This window comes from Lolium rigidum, chromosome 6 (assembly GCF_022539505.1).
Source record: "Lolium rigidum isolate FL_2022 chromosome 6, APGP_CSIRO_Lrig_0.1, whole genome shotgun sequence".
In the NCBI taxonomy this organism is placed as follows: Eukaryota; Viridiplantae; Streptophyta; class Magnoliopsida; order Poales; family Poaceae; genus Lolium; species Lolium rigidum.
This window is the reverse complement of record NC_061513.1, coordinates 41,343,443-41,358,952: the sequence shown is the minus strand read 5'-3', so window position 1 is coordinate 41,358,952 and position 15,510 is coordinate 41,343,443. Positions and strand designations below refer to the sequence as shown.

At 42.1% G+C, this 15,510-nt stretch overlaps 1 protein-coding gene across 1 annotated transcript; it reads right to left on the bottom strand.

The window, feature by feature from the left end:
• Positions 1–2,103: 2,103 nt before the first annotated feature.
• On the bottom strand, positions 2,104–13,363 carry LOC124666880 (probable mitochondrial adenine nucleotide transporter BTL1). The gene is made up of 5 exons (XM_047204210.1): positions 13,131–13,363; positions 9,021–9,115; positions 3,201–3,534; positions 2,853–3,090; positions 2,104–2,664 (listed from the first exon to the last, which is right to left on the bottom strand). The coding sequence occupies exons 1-5, from the start codon at positions 13,332–13,334 to the stop codon at positions 2,408–2,410; spliced, it is 1,128 nt and encodes a 375-aa protein (XP_047060166.1). The 5' UTR covers positions 13,335–13,363; the 3' UTR covers positions 2,104–2,407.
• Between the last annotated feature and the right edge of the window lie 2,147 nt (positions 13,364–15,510).

Below are 15,510 nucleotides of genomic sequence, written 5' to 3'. Positions count from 1 at the left end.
ATACAATGAGTTGTGGTCGAAGAATTGCTGATGAAAAGTTAATGTTCACGTACCGTCGAAAAATAACTGTCAAAAAAATTGGCATCATCGAGTAATTACAGGATTGTAATTAGTAGTGTAAAATTACGTCAAAGATTTACAATCGAAATTTACCTATGAAAGATCATTATCGGGTAAGATGAAGAATTATGTCAAAGATTATCGTCAAAAAAATATCACTGAAAAATTCCTCTAATTGCCACCAAAAAATATTGTTCACCTCTGGTACTATTCATCCGCGTGATAAACAGTACCCTTATGTGTTGAGAAGCGAGCAAACATGCTTAGCTTTTATATATAGTGTAGTACTAGAAAGGTTGGCGCGATACGCCGCTCCCTTAGTATCTAAATTGTTGGTTAAAATATAAGTAATGCATAAGTAATGATGTGGAATTACTGTTCAGGTAATTTAAAAGTGCTATTGCAGTGGCATGGTTAAGAATTTCTTTTCCGTTCCTCGTAGGTGTTCGTGAAGCGATGGAAAAAATAGGGTAGTAAGGATAAAAATCACTGGATGATTGTAGGGCGATGGAAAAAATAGGATGGTATACCAGTAGCACTAAATTGTAGTTGCAGTGCCCAGAGCAAGGATAATATGCTGCGGTTAAAAAAGGTGATGGACGAGAGATCATGTTTTTCCAGAGATATCATAGAGAAGCCAGTAGTATTTTCAACGAGTAAAAAAAGAGGGTGGATGGTGAAGTATTTTTGTTTCCGGAGTTGCTACAGAAGAAGATGGTAGTATTTTCTCCGGCTGACAGAGGCGGTGGAAGATGGAGTAGTTATTTTTTCGAAGAAACCATAGAAGAAGGTAGTACTATTTTTCCAATGAAAAATGGGTGATGGGCGGTGGAGTAAATATATTTTTCCGGTGTTACAGTAGACAAACCCGGTAATATTTTCCCTGAGTAAAAGAGGCGGAAAATATTATACTCCCTCTGGTTCATATTACTTGTCACTAGTATGGATGTATCTAGTACCAAAATATATCTAGATACATCTATATTAGTGACAATTAATATGAATCGGTGGGAGTAGTATTTATTTTCGTAAGTCAATGTAGAAGAAAGGAGTAGTATATGGAAAAAATAATGTCTATGGAGTAAGTACTACCTCTATCCACAAAAATATGTCTTAGATTTAATTAATGTTGGATGTATGTAGACACAATCAATGTATAGATACCAATTTTAATACTATGTTGTAGACACAATCAATGTTCAGACGTTGTACTTTCTAATAATATAATTTTTGTAGTGTAATAGTACTTATATTATATTAGTCAAACTGATGATTTTAAAATATGTGTAGGCCCTGCGTACCCGAAAAGAGGAAGTAAATCTAAGATATCCTTTCATGGATGGATGGAATATAATAGTACTGTAGTTGGCACGAAGCCGCGAGGCAGCGGCCATGCGTGCCTTTCTTCCGGTCCATGCGTGCGTATGTTGAGTGCGTGGCCGTGGCATCAAGCGCATGCGCTCCAACCAGCGTCACTTTTTCTGCGTTTAGTCCGGTCAATGCAAGTCGACGCAACCAGTCAGAGTCAGTGTTAGCTGGTCTACTGCATTTGCGTCACTCGCGGGGATGGAGGACTAGAGCTGGTGGAAGTACTAGAATGAATGGCTTGGCTGTCTGCGTTCAGGTTCAACGGCGAACGGTCCTCCTTGTATGGCGCCGGGGTGCGACAAGGAGCACACAGGTTACCGCGTTCATCCGAGACTCCGAGAGCAGTGTGTGTCTCGCACGAAAGAGGTTTGTCACGTTAGTTTTCTACAGTCATCAGGTGCACGCGGCACGATTTTGGATACGAAAACTGGAAAAAAAGGGGGGGATCACAACTCCCGCACCCACACATAACGAAACAACATTATTCTGAGCCCATGGAACTATGATGGATCAATATCCATCGTCATATCTTTGTGATTGAAAAAAATTGGTTGTCCAAGATTTCTGAGCATCCTCTATCGTAACATGAAATGTTGATCTTTCCCACAATCACCTAAGATTTCCATGTTCGTGCAATACGACCGAGGTGGCCGGGCAAAAGAGCATGCTTGGAGGAACACGTGCTGGAACATCTCAACTTCTAATCAAACAGGCCGAAAGCCTCCTGAATTAATACCATGTGTTAACAAAAAAGCATAGAAAACCAGGCATTCAAAGTTAGTGAGGGGCAAACAAATGCTCCCAGCCATCGTTGGCCTCAAGAAGACGACGCACCGTCTTTCTCCTATCTAAACCTTCCTGGCTTCAGTGCTGGTGCAAGTGGGGTTCGAAAACTGAAAAAGGATCAGAACTCCCACGCCCACACAGCATGAAACAACAGCGTTATTCTACGGCGTTGTCCAGCACTAGTAGTAGACTACTAGTTCTGGGGCTTGTCCTTGTCAGCCAAGAGGATGTCCTTCCACGCCTCGTAGAACATCCATGTGATGCCCGAATTTGGCATCACCTTCAGGCAGCTCGCACCCCACCCGCGGTAGATCCCCAGGAGGCCCTCCTCCCGGATCACTTCTGATAGCGCGGCAATCATGTGGGGCGGGCACTTCCCTTGCAGGGCGCCTACCATGAGACGCTTCCTCGCCACCTCCAGCGGGAAGCTGATTGTACTTGCTGTGAGACCTGCAAGTTCCAAAAGCCAAATATGAACCACAATTCTACTTGTTTAATTACTGAAGCCCCAGCTTATTTGTTTGGGCAGAAATGCCAACCCCTTCTGCAAATTCATAAAGGATAATAAGATACGTTCAATCACTAACTGAAAGGTGGTGAATGAAGCTAGTTGCAGGAGGTGGTGAATCTTCTTTTACCTGTCAAAGCTCCAATAATTAGTAGCTCAGGACGACTCAATGATTTCTTCTTATGTAGGCGGCAGTATGAAGTCTTAATTGTGTCGTACATAAAATAGTAGCATGTGCTGTAAGGAAGCATCCCAATTAGTGTCGGAGCGAGGCCAGAATAGAGGCCACGGACACCTTCAGTTCGGTATATCTTGCTGAAGGCAATGCTAATGCTAGGGTAAGCTACTCTGTCGACGGTCAAGCGATCCTTGCATAAATAAAACATACAGAATGTGAGACACATAACAAGCACAGAATATACGAGTGAACAAACAGTTTTGAGTTTTGGCTGTCAACGTGGAGTTTAGTTCAGCAAACCTTAATAACTTCAAGAGGATGGCACATCAATGTGCCAGCTATTCCAGCAGCTGCACCAGCAATAGCAACTGGTGATAACAAGTGGAGTGGCAGCTCAATTTTCATATTTCCAAGCTGTATCTTTGGGCATCCATCATCTTTCCATTTCTCTTGTGCTGTTTTCATGCTCCTTTTTACATACTCAAATGTCCCAAGCTCAATTGCTTGAGTTGGAACAATGCGGATCATGTTGATTGTGTTGCCCACCCAAAGCCCTCGCCACCCATTTTGTTCCATGATCTCCACAAAACTACCACCAATATGTCTCGATCCTACACCTACAACCATTCTTGTCCTGAAATTAAATGCATACCACGATGTTATGCAGCCATACATGCATTTAACAGGGTAATTAGCATTCAACCTGTAACCTAATGAAACATTATAACACTCCACTGTAAAATACAGGAGAAAATTATCCTTCGGCATGTAATAGTTACAGACCTTAACACCATATAGCTCGATGAAAATCAACTTTATAAATTTAAAATGGCGTATGGGTACAAAGCATACAATCTCCACTGCTCCCTCAGAAAGGCATAGTAGCCTAGTGCATTACCAACAATACTAGTGATCTGGCATTGATAAATTAATTCTGCTATGAACTGCACAAATTAACATGCCTATACATGAAAATGCGATTATAATATTTAGCAAGTTGAACTTCTCCATTTTAAGATTAAATGGATAAAATTAGTTAAACGTTGGTATTATAACTTCAATACCAAAAAAGAAGGGTGCTGACAATCTTAAGCAATTTAGACCAATATGCCTGTTAAATGTTTGCTTGATTTTCCCTAAAGCTCTTTCAATTAGGTTTGATCCTGTTCTGAATAAAGTTGTGAGAGTGGATTTTGTACACCCACACATGGGTGTGGGTGTTTCCGTCACCGTCCATTGTGCTTTGAGATTCGGATAAAAGAGGAGAGAGAAAGGAATCTTTTCATCTACCATGGTGGGCACGAATCTCAAGGAATAAATGGACGGTGATGGAAACACCCACACCCATGCGTGGGTGTACAAAAGTATTTCCGTAAAGTTGTTCTACCTTGTAAAAAATGATTTAATAAAATCCAAGGATATTATGGATGACATGTTTTCTCTTAATAAGATTTACATGAAAAATGTTAAAAAGCAACAGGGTGGTCATTTTTAAAATTGATTTCAAAAAGGCATATGATAAGGTAAGCTGGGAGTTCCGTTTTTACTTGTTCAGAGAAACGTGGTTTTAATCCCACTTTGTTTGGATGGATTAAAACATTAGTTGTTGGTTGTAATTGCGTATTTGACGGTACACGGTACTCCAGTGAGGGGATCCTCATGGAGGGGAGAGGGGGGCATAAGGCGAGGAGTCACTGGGACGGGGACACATGAGCTACCCAGCTTCGGAAACCTCACGACGGCGGGAGAGGCCCTACTGTGCAAGATTACAATGAGTTGAGTTGTGCCTCGAGGGCTACCAGGATCCAGCTTATAAAGGCTCCGAAGGGTTACAAGGGTAGAGATCCTACCGGATACGACTAAGCCTAGACTACGCCGAGTATTCCTTCGTGCACGTCACGGATCCAACCGACCTTCACCATGGGATGAAAATTTATAAAGTATTCCGGTAGCTTGTCTCTGGATCGGATCTGACCTTTGTTGTTCTCGCCCAGTTGGGCCATAGGCCTCACCACCATCTGCGGGCCACCCGGGCTTGCCGGAATTAAGGCCCTCCTGTGGTATACCTAGTTGGCATATCCCCAACATTGGTGGAACTCTATGTGTAAAATTAAATAACGTTCTTGGAAATTATTTTGGTACACATAAGGGGGTCAGGCAGGGATCCCATTTCTCCCTTGCTTTTTTACATGGTGGGGAGGCAGTTTCGCAAGGATTGTTTAGAAAAGCACATGAAGGAAGTTTAAGATGTGGGTTGGTCCCACATTTAATTCCAAGATAAGGGGTGAGGAGTGGTTATTCTGCAATATGTAGACGATACAGTCATTTTGTTCAAGGATGATGTGGAAATGGCTATTAATGTCAAAAAAAATTGTTGTTATACTTTTATGAACATATGGCTGGTTTAAAAATCAGCTTTGATAAAAGTGAGGTGTTGTTGACAACGGAAGATAGTATTAAATTGGAAGTATATGCTGATATATTAAATTGCCAAATGAGGTTTTGGCCAATTAAATAGTTAGGGGCGCCTGTTAATGGAGCGAGGTTAAGGATCACAGATCTGAAAGTTATAGTAGAAAAATGAGGGAAACATCTTAATGGTTAGCAACCTAGATCTATGTCCTTAGATGGGAGGAAGGTAGTGATTGATTTCTCTCTGAACAGCGTCCTGATTTATTACATGTCCTTGTTTAGATTCCACAAGACTTTTAAATTTTTAATGGTGGTTTAGTGAAAGTGCAGAGCAGATTTTTCTGGCAGGGTGGTAGCGCTCTAAGGAAATATCATTTAATTAAGTGGAAGATCATTTGTAGACCAAAAGAAAAAGGGGGTTAGGAATTAAAGACCTAGAAAAAATGAATAGTAGCCTTTTATCAAATGGTGGTGGAAATTGGAAAATAAAGAAGGAAGCAAAATATGTGAGAAATAAACCCAATTGCTCTGGTGGAATCCAGACAGGGTGACTTCATGTTGGACTGATATAATGAAGATTAATAAGTTATATTTGGAAAACAGAAGAATGAGATGGGAATATGACAAGCTTTTGGGATGATGCTTGGTGCTCATCACAATCACTAAGAAATTTGTTCAGAGATTTGTAGGAAATCTGTAATCAACAAGAATTACCTGTTAAGGCCTTGTTTGGTACTAGAGTTTTAGTGGGGATTAGCGGGGATAATCCGCTCCAAACTTTAAATCCCCACTTATCCCCAATGCATGTTTGGTGCTAGAGTATGAGAGAGTTTAATCCCCACTCATCCCCACTTATCCCCACTTTTTCCCCAAATTTTAGTGTAATTTTTTCAATCCCCAATACTCTACCCCTACCTAGTGGATTGGGGAGGGGTTTTGTGGGGATTGGGTGACAGCAGTGATTCACCCAATACTCTAGAGTATTATCCCCACTAATCCCCACTGAAACGCTAGTACCAAACAAGGCCTAAAGAAGAAGTAGACAGAGGTCTGAATTTTACTTATAGAAGATAGTTGGATGAAAATCAACAAATGCAACAAGCACGGATGATGGATTTACTCCTAACTAGTCCACTTGGTGTGGAAAAAGACAAACCTGTGTGGAATTTGTCTAAAACTGGTCTATTTTCAGTCAACACTATGTATAAGAAGTTATCTGAGGTTTGGTAAATAGAACTTTAAATATCAGTGGAATGCAAAATACGACAGAAAATAAAAATCTGGCTTTGGCTAATATGGCATAATTCAATAGCTACTAAAGATAATATGTTCAAAAGAGATTGGAGAGGAGATGCAAAATGCAGGTTTTGTGAGGAAGAAGAGGATATTCACCATTTATTTTTCACTTGTCCAGCAGCTAGATTGGTGCTCCAAATTGTCCAGGCAATTTCACTAAGTACTTCCATTGGAAAGCACATTATGGTAAGAATTTGACTAATGTTCATGTTGTTGGTGTGGCAGCTTTATGCTGGGCAATGTGGAAAATTAGAAATAGAGCTTTTTTATAAATAAAAAAAAGGTTTTTCAAGTCACCAGCTAAGATAATTTGTTTGCAGGTTCTTTCCTGAAATATTGGGTAGGGCTTCAAGGTGAAACTGATAAGCAGGTGATTCTGGAGGGTGTAAAGATTCTGCAGGACACTGCTCTATCAGCTCACAGGGATGCGACTAGAGGCAGCAACCTGAGGATCACTGAAGCTGGAGAATCTTCCGACAATGATCTGTAGAAGATTCTACCGAAGATGATCTGAACCTAAAAGGAATGGAGATGGAAGCTGTAATCATACCTGGCATCAGTTTATGTTTCCTGGAGTACCTGTATTCGAAGGTTATGGTGAAGACTGAGTAGTTTCTATTTGGCTAAAAACTTTGGTTTAGGTTGCCATAGGTCAGGTAGCCTTTAGACGCTCATGTTTCCGTTGCTGCTGATAGGTTGTTTCTCTTTTTCTTTTATGTTTGCTGGACTTTACCTCTGGGCAAAAAACTGAATATTGTTCAGTTATCTTGTGATAGTGGAGCCCGGAATTCCAGTTAAGAATTTCGTATGGAAAAGAAAAAGTAAACTGACAAAACTGGATGGAGAAACATAAGGTTTTCTTTTCGAGAAAACGCAAAGGACCTTTGCGCTTCTTTTCATTGAAAAGACAGAATATGTTTAGATCCTCCTAAGAGGTGGGTTACATGATACAGACTAAACATCAGTGCACGTCCCAGGTGGATGGCAGTACCACACGTAGCCCTTTAGCACCAGCTTTCGCCCATGAGCTGATCTCTTCCTTGATCATGGAGAGTAAGAAACATAAGTTATTTTCTTAAAGGATACCTTACAGACCAACTTCCAACTCAGCAGGCCTTGAAATTTGTACCCCATCACTAAGGTGGTGTTCTGGAGAAACTTAGCTTGTATGTCAAGGTTGCTGACATTATCACTTTTAATTTAAGATTTAGTGCTCAGTTTTCTGTCAAATTTCTGAAACCAGGTTATTGGATCAACTATATTTTGACGAAGCTAAAATGGCTTAACAAAGAAGTAGAAAGAAACGGTGAAAGAGATATAATGCTAATGCCAGTTTGTTGGGCTATTTATTTTTGTCATCACATCGGATCTTCAACTCCAAGTGCATGCAGTAGCCTCGGGTGAGAAAGCAAATATAAAAAAAGCGTAAAATGTCCTGGTTTAGTAAGCTACTAGTAGGCTTTGGCGCGGCGGCACGCCGCGCCCGTGGGGCATTCTTTTTGTGTGTATTTTAAAAGTGCACCAAACATCCGCTTTTGTCCGTTAGCTCTAAATGGCGCACATATGCGGTAAATATATATTAAATTGTCGAACTTCTATTTTTGTCGGGATAGAGGGGAAAAACCCTCCGCGCTCGTGGCGGCACTTTTTTTTTGAGTTTTTTTTACTGCACTAAATATCCACATTTGAACATTTGCTCTAAACGGCGCAAATGTTTGAAAAATATATTAAATTGTCAATTTTTTTTGTGTGGGAAGTTGTGTCGAAAAATTGCCGCGAGAGGGGAAAAAACCATCGCGCCCATGGTGGTATATTTTTTAGTTTTGTTTTACATACACTAAATATCTGTATTTTTGGCTGTTTGCTGCAAATAGCGCGAATGTTTCGAAAATATATTAAATTGTCGAACTTCTATTTTTGTCGCGAGAGAGGGGAAAAAACCGTCGCGCTCGTGGCAGCATTGTCTTTGAGTTTTTTTTACTGCACTAAATATCCACATTTGAACATTTGGTCTAAACGGCGCAAATGTTTGAAAAATATATTAAATTTTTGTTTTTTTTCGTCAAATATTGCGTTGGAAAATTACCGCAAAAGGAGAAAAAATCGGCACTCTTTCATACGTGTGGGTTGCTGATAGCACTGTTCATGGCAACTGGCACTGTTCATCGAGTACTGTTTGTCCACCGGCACTGTTCACGACACTGTTCAGCACTGTTCACCTCTGTTTCTGTAGCATCTACCAACGTGTCGCGTTTTGATTGGCAAAAAATAGCTTGTGAACAGTGCCGTATGAGGTTCAGCTGTCCAGAGCGCTTGAAATCAGCCAGCCTTTATATATAGTATAATGAGTAAAAAATACACCATACTTCATAATGAGTAAACGGACAAAGCTGCACCAGTAAAATTGAGTACCTGATAGTCTCAAGAGGAGCAAGAATAGCTTTGGACATAGCACCAGCTAAGGCCCCACTGGCAAATTCTCTAACCTCTCTAGTCCTAAAAAACGCCTGCAGCGGGTTAAAAAAAAGGTTGTCAGGAAGATCACTAACAAATCCATGGACAACATCATAAAAGTAAGAAATATATGACAAAAAAATGTAAAGATTTATTTTTCTAGAGAAAAGCCTCCCATCAAGTGCTTCACATAGTATAGCTGCGATGATATAGTAAGATTGTCCATTTTACACTGTTCAGCTGAGAATTATGCAGCTTTGCTGAAGTACAGCAAGGGTATTATGCAAGCCATCAAAAGTCAGTAAAGTGATTACACAACTATTGAATCCCATGTATCTGTAAGATAAAGATACTCTATCAGATGACTCTTTGTGTTCTGTTACAGCTAAATTGGTCGTAAATAAGAAATATTTATTTTATCATCAGGAGGTCTTCACATACGGTAACCTCCCACACACGGATAGTAGTTGAATGTTCAAAGGAAATTCTTAAAATGCCATCAAACAATTGCCGTGTTCCGAGAATGCCATCAAAGTAATCATCATTCCAGGAATGCCATTAAATGAGTGTCCTCGTTCCAGAAATGTCACTTCCGTCAGTTGACCCTAGTTTGACCGTTAAGTCAGAAAAAGAAACTTGCCAGTTCTTTAGTCAGGTATCCAAATTGCCCAGCTGAGGCCTTGACCCAACCTTGTCGCTCACCCACCTCGTCCTCAACAACGTCAGCAAGCCTTAACCCTACCGTGTGCGGGCCTCCACATCTCCGGCCGGCCACCACAGGCACCTACTAGCCCATCCCATGCTCCACCCTGCCTACCAATGTGACGAATTAGACGCCACCGCTGTTCCCCGGACCAGGACGCCGCCTCCCAGCGACGGAACGTCTTGCCTACTCACCGGACAACGCTGCTGCCTCCTTGGCTATAGGATGCCACCTCAACCAGGCCGCTGCCTCCCAACGCGGTGGGGCACCGGTTCCTTGGTTCACAGCACAAAAACACGCAAAGCATGAACCATCCCCTCGTCCGGCCCCTGCCTCACCCCCTCTTCCCCATGCCCCACTTTCACCATATCAATACTCCCTTTATGATGTTTCATATCCATGTTTGTACAGATTGTTTTGGACAACTGAAATTTGGGGCTACTCAGGACAAAATTTTAATCGGATCTTATAATCAGGTGAATCGTGTTAACTGAGCAGGTCTGCTTCATGCCGCCGTCCTCTAAAAAAGTTAAGAGTACTGAAATGGCTATTCATTTTCCTTAAGTATTATGAGGTTGTGAGAATTTCGATCCTTAGCTCTGAGTTTAGCTATCTCAGTTATGTCTCTTAGCATGTATGCTTGGTATTGCACACAAAATTTAGCTCATGGATATAATTACTCAATTATGATTGTTGTCAGCTGGATATGCATTTGATAATAAAGTCTAATTTAACCAGACTTGGAAATTGGTGATTGTTCCTGATAATTCTATGAATGATGTTACCACCGGTCGTGCATTGAGTGAAATAAACTACATGCTTGTAGTTCTACTCATTCTGATCCTGGGGAAATAAACTAAAGATATACTCCAGTAATACCTGGGCAGATCCACCAAATAAAATGAATCAATCAATTATCCCACTAGGTCACTGGTATAGGGGCCCCCCCCCCCCTTTCAGATCATTTGTATTCAAGATCAATGTATTTTGCAGGTGGCCAAGAGATATTTTTTGTTTTTATTTGCTGACAAAACCATTCTAAGGGGAGATGCTTCCATACATATATGTCTTACTAGAGAGAGAACCTGTCTCTGTACAAGTAAATTAACTACAAGAGTAGTTCAGCTTGCAATGCATCAGACAGTCATGTGTCCTGTTTTGTTAATAGGTAAGTTAGCTACATTAATAGATTTGATGTCTCTTGCTCACTTCATTTTACGAGTGTGATTGTTTAATATGGTCTGGCACTTCTGTGAGCAAGAATACAAACGTGATGGCTTCTTTTGCTAACCACAATGGGTGATAGTGCTATTGCTACAGCTAACTACTTGCAAAATATATGCCAAAGAAAAGATAAAAAGAACCAGTGTGCCTCCTGTATTAAACTCATGAAATCTTACTTCTTTGGATCCTTTTGTATATGTTTTTACCAAGAGGAATTAGGTCTTAAACTTCTATCATCTTAGCTCCTGCTAGCCCAGCCATTAACACAAGGAGCTACAGAAAGCAGCCTAGCCATGGGAACAAGGAGCAAAGTAGCTGCAGCAAAACCCAGCCGTGGGAAGCAGAAGGAAGCATTGCTGCTGAATTCGTGTGATGAATCATGAACGTAGGTCATTAAATAAACTGATGTAGTGAACTGTGGCATTTTGGGCATGATGTCATGAACTTGTGAAATGGTATTTTGTTGAAATGTCTATTATATTCCATGTTATATTATGTTGCAAAATGTCAGAAAAAACAAGGCAAAAATCTGTTGAATATGTTTAGCATGACAATGTTATTGTCTAGTCAAAATCTTCAAAAAAATGCATCAAGGGCATAATAGTCTTTCCACAAGAGACTTAACGGTCAACTAGCGGTGACGGAAGTGGCATTCTCACAACGACAAAACTCGTTTAATGGCATTCTCATAACGACGACTACTTTGATGGCATTCTTGGGATGTGGCAATTGTTTGATGGCATTTTAAGAATTTCCTCTAAAGTTTACCATATGCAGAGTTGTAAATAACAGGATATTTGAACAAGAGCAACATCACAGTCACACCAGTATTGTCCTTTTTGCACATGTGGCAAAATCCAATTTAGCGGTTGAACATGCAAATGCAAAGATCAGTGCACGAGCAAGGGCATGCCTCCAAGATGTGTGGAAATAAGAAGCGGCAAAGTGGAAATGGTGATCCATATGTTAAATGAACACCTTTATCCAAACGAGTCATGAAGAATATCCCTAAGACAGCCAAAATTCATTCCCTAAGGTATCCAAGGTATAAACTCTTGATCAAATATTAAATAAAATACTGGGTCAAGCTTTTGGAAGCTTGTCCATTATCATTCTCTGCAGACTAACATGGATGCAAACGGTGTATAAAAAGGGACAAATTTCATCTGTCGGGTTCTGAATACTATTTCCCACTTGTAACCAATGTTAAGCAAGCATGCATCGGAAGTCAGCATCTGCTTTTTCGGAAACCGAATAGTAGCAATTTAAGGTAATATAGTATGGATTATTTAGGTATATATGGAAGAAGCCAACAGGTCACGTGCACATTGATTGCATACATCAGTATAATCCCAAAAATAGCAAAGTATCATGTGTTTCACATATTAACAGAACTTCGAGAAAAGAAAGGTTTCAGTCAGCAATGAATGCAATATTTGCGACATGACAGCAAAATTTGCAACAGATCAACAGCCTAAGTCAACGTGGGCAGTAGCAGCCCTCTAACGAAAGGGGCCTTTTTAACGGGATATGTCTAGACCATTGGATGTCCCAATCGGACGGCCAAGGATGTCAAAACGCTGTGGAGGCTCCTAGGTAGGCAAATTATACCGTTACTTAATGTATTTCATATGTTGGGCAGCAAGCAGCTAACCTGTATGGTATCACGAGGCGTAAAACGAAATGAAAACGATACTTTACAAGCATTGCATAAACTTATCCTAAACCGAACCAAACGAACACATCTATCTAATTGGGTAGAAGAGCAGAGCCCCAGTCGGCCGTTTAATTAGATTATTATTATATTATACTACCTCCGATTCAAGGAATAAGGCGCCCTCATTTTACGTGCTTTTCGTTTGACTAAGAATAACTTCAAATATATAAAGATTGTGTGTGTGAAATTAACATCATTAGAAAGTGTTTTTCAATATGAATCCAACAATACTAATTACATATAATATAATTAAGATTTTGTTGTTCAATTTTTATGGTCAAAGTTCGCCTTGAAATACGCGTGCGCCTTATTCCTTGGGACGGAGGTAGTATAATTAGCGGTGCAAAACAAAATAGCCACGATTCGCCGCTCTAGTAACCAACGGCAACCTAATAAACTCGGATAGGAGTGACGTGTTCCTTACCCTGACGGAGCACCCGATGTCCGGCAGCCCGGCGCCGATAAGCTCCGCGACCTTGGCGCCGTCGAGGCCGTCGTCCTTGGGCAGCGCCATGACGAGGAGCTCCTTGTAGCCTCCGCCCCCGCCGCTTCCGCCGGCAGCGACCCCGGCGCCGGCGAAGCCCACGCTGGCGAGGGACAGCTTCCCGCCGCCGCTGGGCGCGTCCATGGCGGCGCGCGGGTGTCCACTTCCGGATTTGGAAGGGTGGAAGGAAATATCCCCGGAGGGGGGCGGCCGCAAAAGATGGCTGCTGCTGTCAGCGCGGTGTGTTGTCTGAAATACTGACGATTGCAGGGGTCGGACGTAAATCGCTGGGCCGGAAGGGACTTCCGGGCTGTATATGCACCCTAATGGGCTAATACGGCCCAAAAGCAGGCAAGACTGGTTGGGTCTCTGGCCATCATCACAGCCAGGCAGGCCTGAACGCGTGGACGGACGGCCCGAAACATCAGAGCTGCCCGCGCAAGGTCCATTAACTTTTTTTCAAGCCATCAGAGCGATAGATCATCGAGATAAAGATCGTTGATCGGCTGGTGGAGATAGATCATCGAGAGGAAGTGATGTGGAGTCAGAGATCACGAGCTCAATGGCTAGCCGAGGGCGATAAGAACACTAAATTTTTTCATATGCGTGCTAGCCAAAGGAAAAAAGAAAAATATTACTAGTCTTCGTAAACCTAATGGAGAACCTGAAGCGAGAAGCTGGCTATTTTCAATGATAGCATATGTGTCCCATGATCAACTCACGCTCATGTGTGTCACCTTGTGGGCAATCTGGCACGCTCGGTGGAGGCCATTCATGATGATGTTTCTCAAAGTCCCCTAAGCACACACTGCTTTGTCGAGAGTTTCATGGCTGACCTTGAGCAGACGAAGCAAGCGGGGAAGAAAGGGAAGGGGCCGTTAGCCCCTAATACTACACACCCCACCTGGGTTCCTCCTCCACGAGGTGTGACGAAGCTTAATGTGGATGCTGGTGTGGCCAAAACAAGGGAGATCGGCTCAGTTGCAGCTATGGCACGTTTTGAAGATGGCGTCTTCCTTGGTGCATCAGCTATAACTTATAGTGGTGTTACTGATCTTGAGGAGGTGCTAGCAGTTAGAGAGGGTCTGAACTTGGCTCATGATCTACATCTAAATGCAGTACGGGTGGCTAGTGACTGCTGCAATGTAATTAAGGCTTTGAAGGAAGAAAATCTGGGAAAATACTATCACATACTGCAGGAAATAAAGAGCACCACAATAGGTTTTGAGGAGACCACATTCGTGCATGAAAATCCAGCATCAAACAAAGAACCTCACCTTTTAGCACATTTTGTGTTTTGTTCTCCGGCTGGTAGATATGTCTGGTTTGGTAGTCTGCCTGAGGAGCGCTTGTATTCCGCAAATTATTTAAGTATAATAAAGAGGCCGGATGATTCTAAAAAAACAGAGGGATACTCCATTAAAACAAGATCAACCGTGAGTTCATGAATCATGACTATCCCTTTGTGGCATACTAGAAAAATAACCGCTCCTTAGTGAGAATTTCACAAAAAGTAAAACGTGCTTGATTTCAAGTACTTGTTGGCAGATTCACTTTGGTCACTACATTACAGTAACAAAATACGACTTCCGTGCTCATGGCCGGTCAATCTTTAAGGGCATCTCCAACGGGGCAAATCCAAATGCAAAAAATTGTTTGTTTGGGTTTTTTCGGACAAAACCTGCTCCCAACGGCGCGACCCAACTTAAAAACGGACAGGTGCAGCGTTCGGTCTGACCCAAAACTAACGCAAATTTTGGAGACTTTTGGGGCGAGCCGGACGTACGCGGATGTCCACTATATCCGCCTATGTCCGCGTCCTGGCCCATCTGACAGTGACACAAAATACAACCACATGCGCCCCCACCCTTCTCTCTCCTCTGGTTGCTTTTTTCCATGGAAAAGACCATCGCTCCACGTCGGAATCGATGTCGACTAGCCAAGCTCCGCCGCCACCCTCGCCTGAAGGTCGCCGCCGCCGCCTCCTCCTTTTTTTCCAGCCCTGCTGGAAGTCGCTGATACGTCTCCAACGTATCGATAATTTCTTATGTTCCATGCTACTTTATTGATGATACCTACATGTTTTATGCACATTATATGTCATATTTATGCATTTTCTGGAACTAACCTATTAACAAGATGCCGAAGAGCCGATTCTTCGTTTCATGTTTTTGGTTTCGAAATCCTAGTAAAGAAATATTCTCGGAATTGGACGAAACTTTCGCCCGGGGTCCTATTTTTGCACGAAGCTTCCGGAAGACCGAAGAGATAACGAAGTGGGGCCACGAGGCAGCCGGGAGGGTGGCCGCGCGGCCCAAGC

Excerpts from the sequence above, each read along its gene's own strand:
- LOC124666880 (XM_047204210.1), bottom strand. The coding sequence starts at position 13,334 with ATGGACGCGCCCAGCGGCGGCGGGAAGCTGTCCCTCGCCAGCGTGGGC. Across the intron at positions 9,116-13,130 it reads ACATCGGGTGCTCCGTCAGG|GCGTTTTTTAGGACTAGAGA; the intron begins GTAAGGAACACG and ends AACCCGCTGCAG. Across the intron at positions 3,535-9,020 it reads GCTCCTCTTGAGACTATCAG|GACAAGAATGGTTGTAGGTG; the intron begins GTACTCAATTTT and ends ATTTAATTTCAG.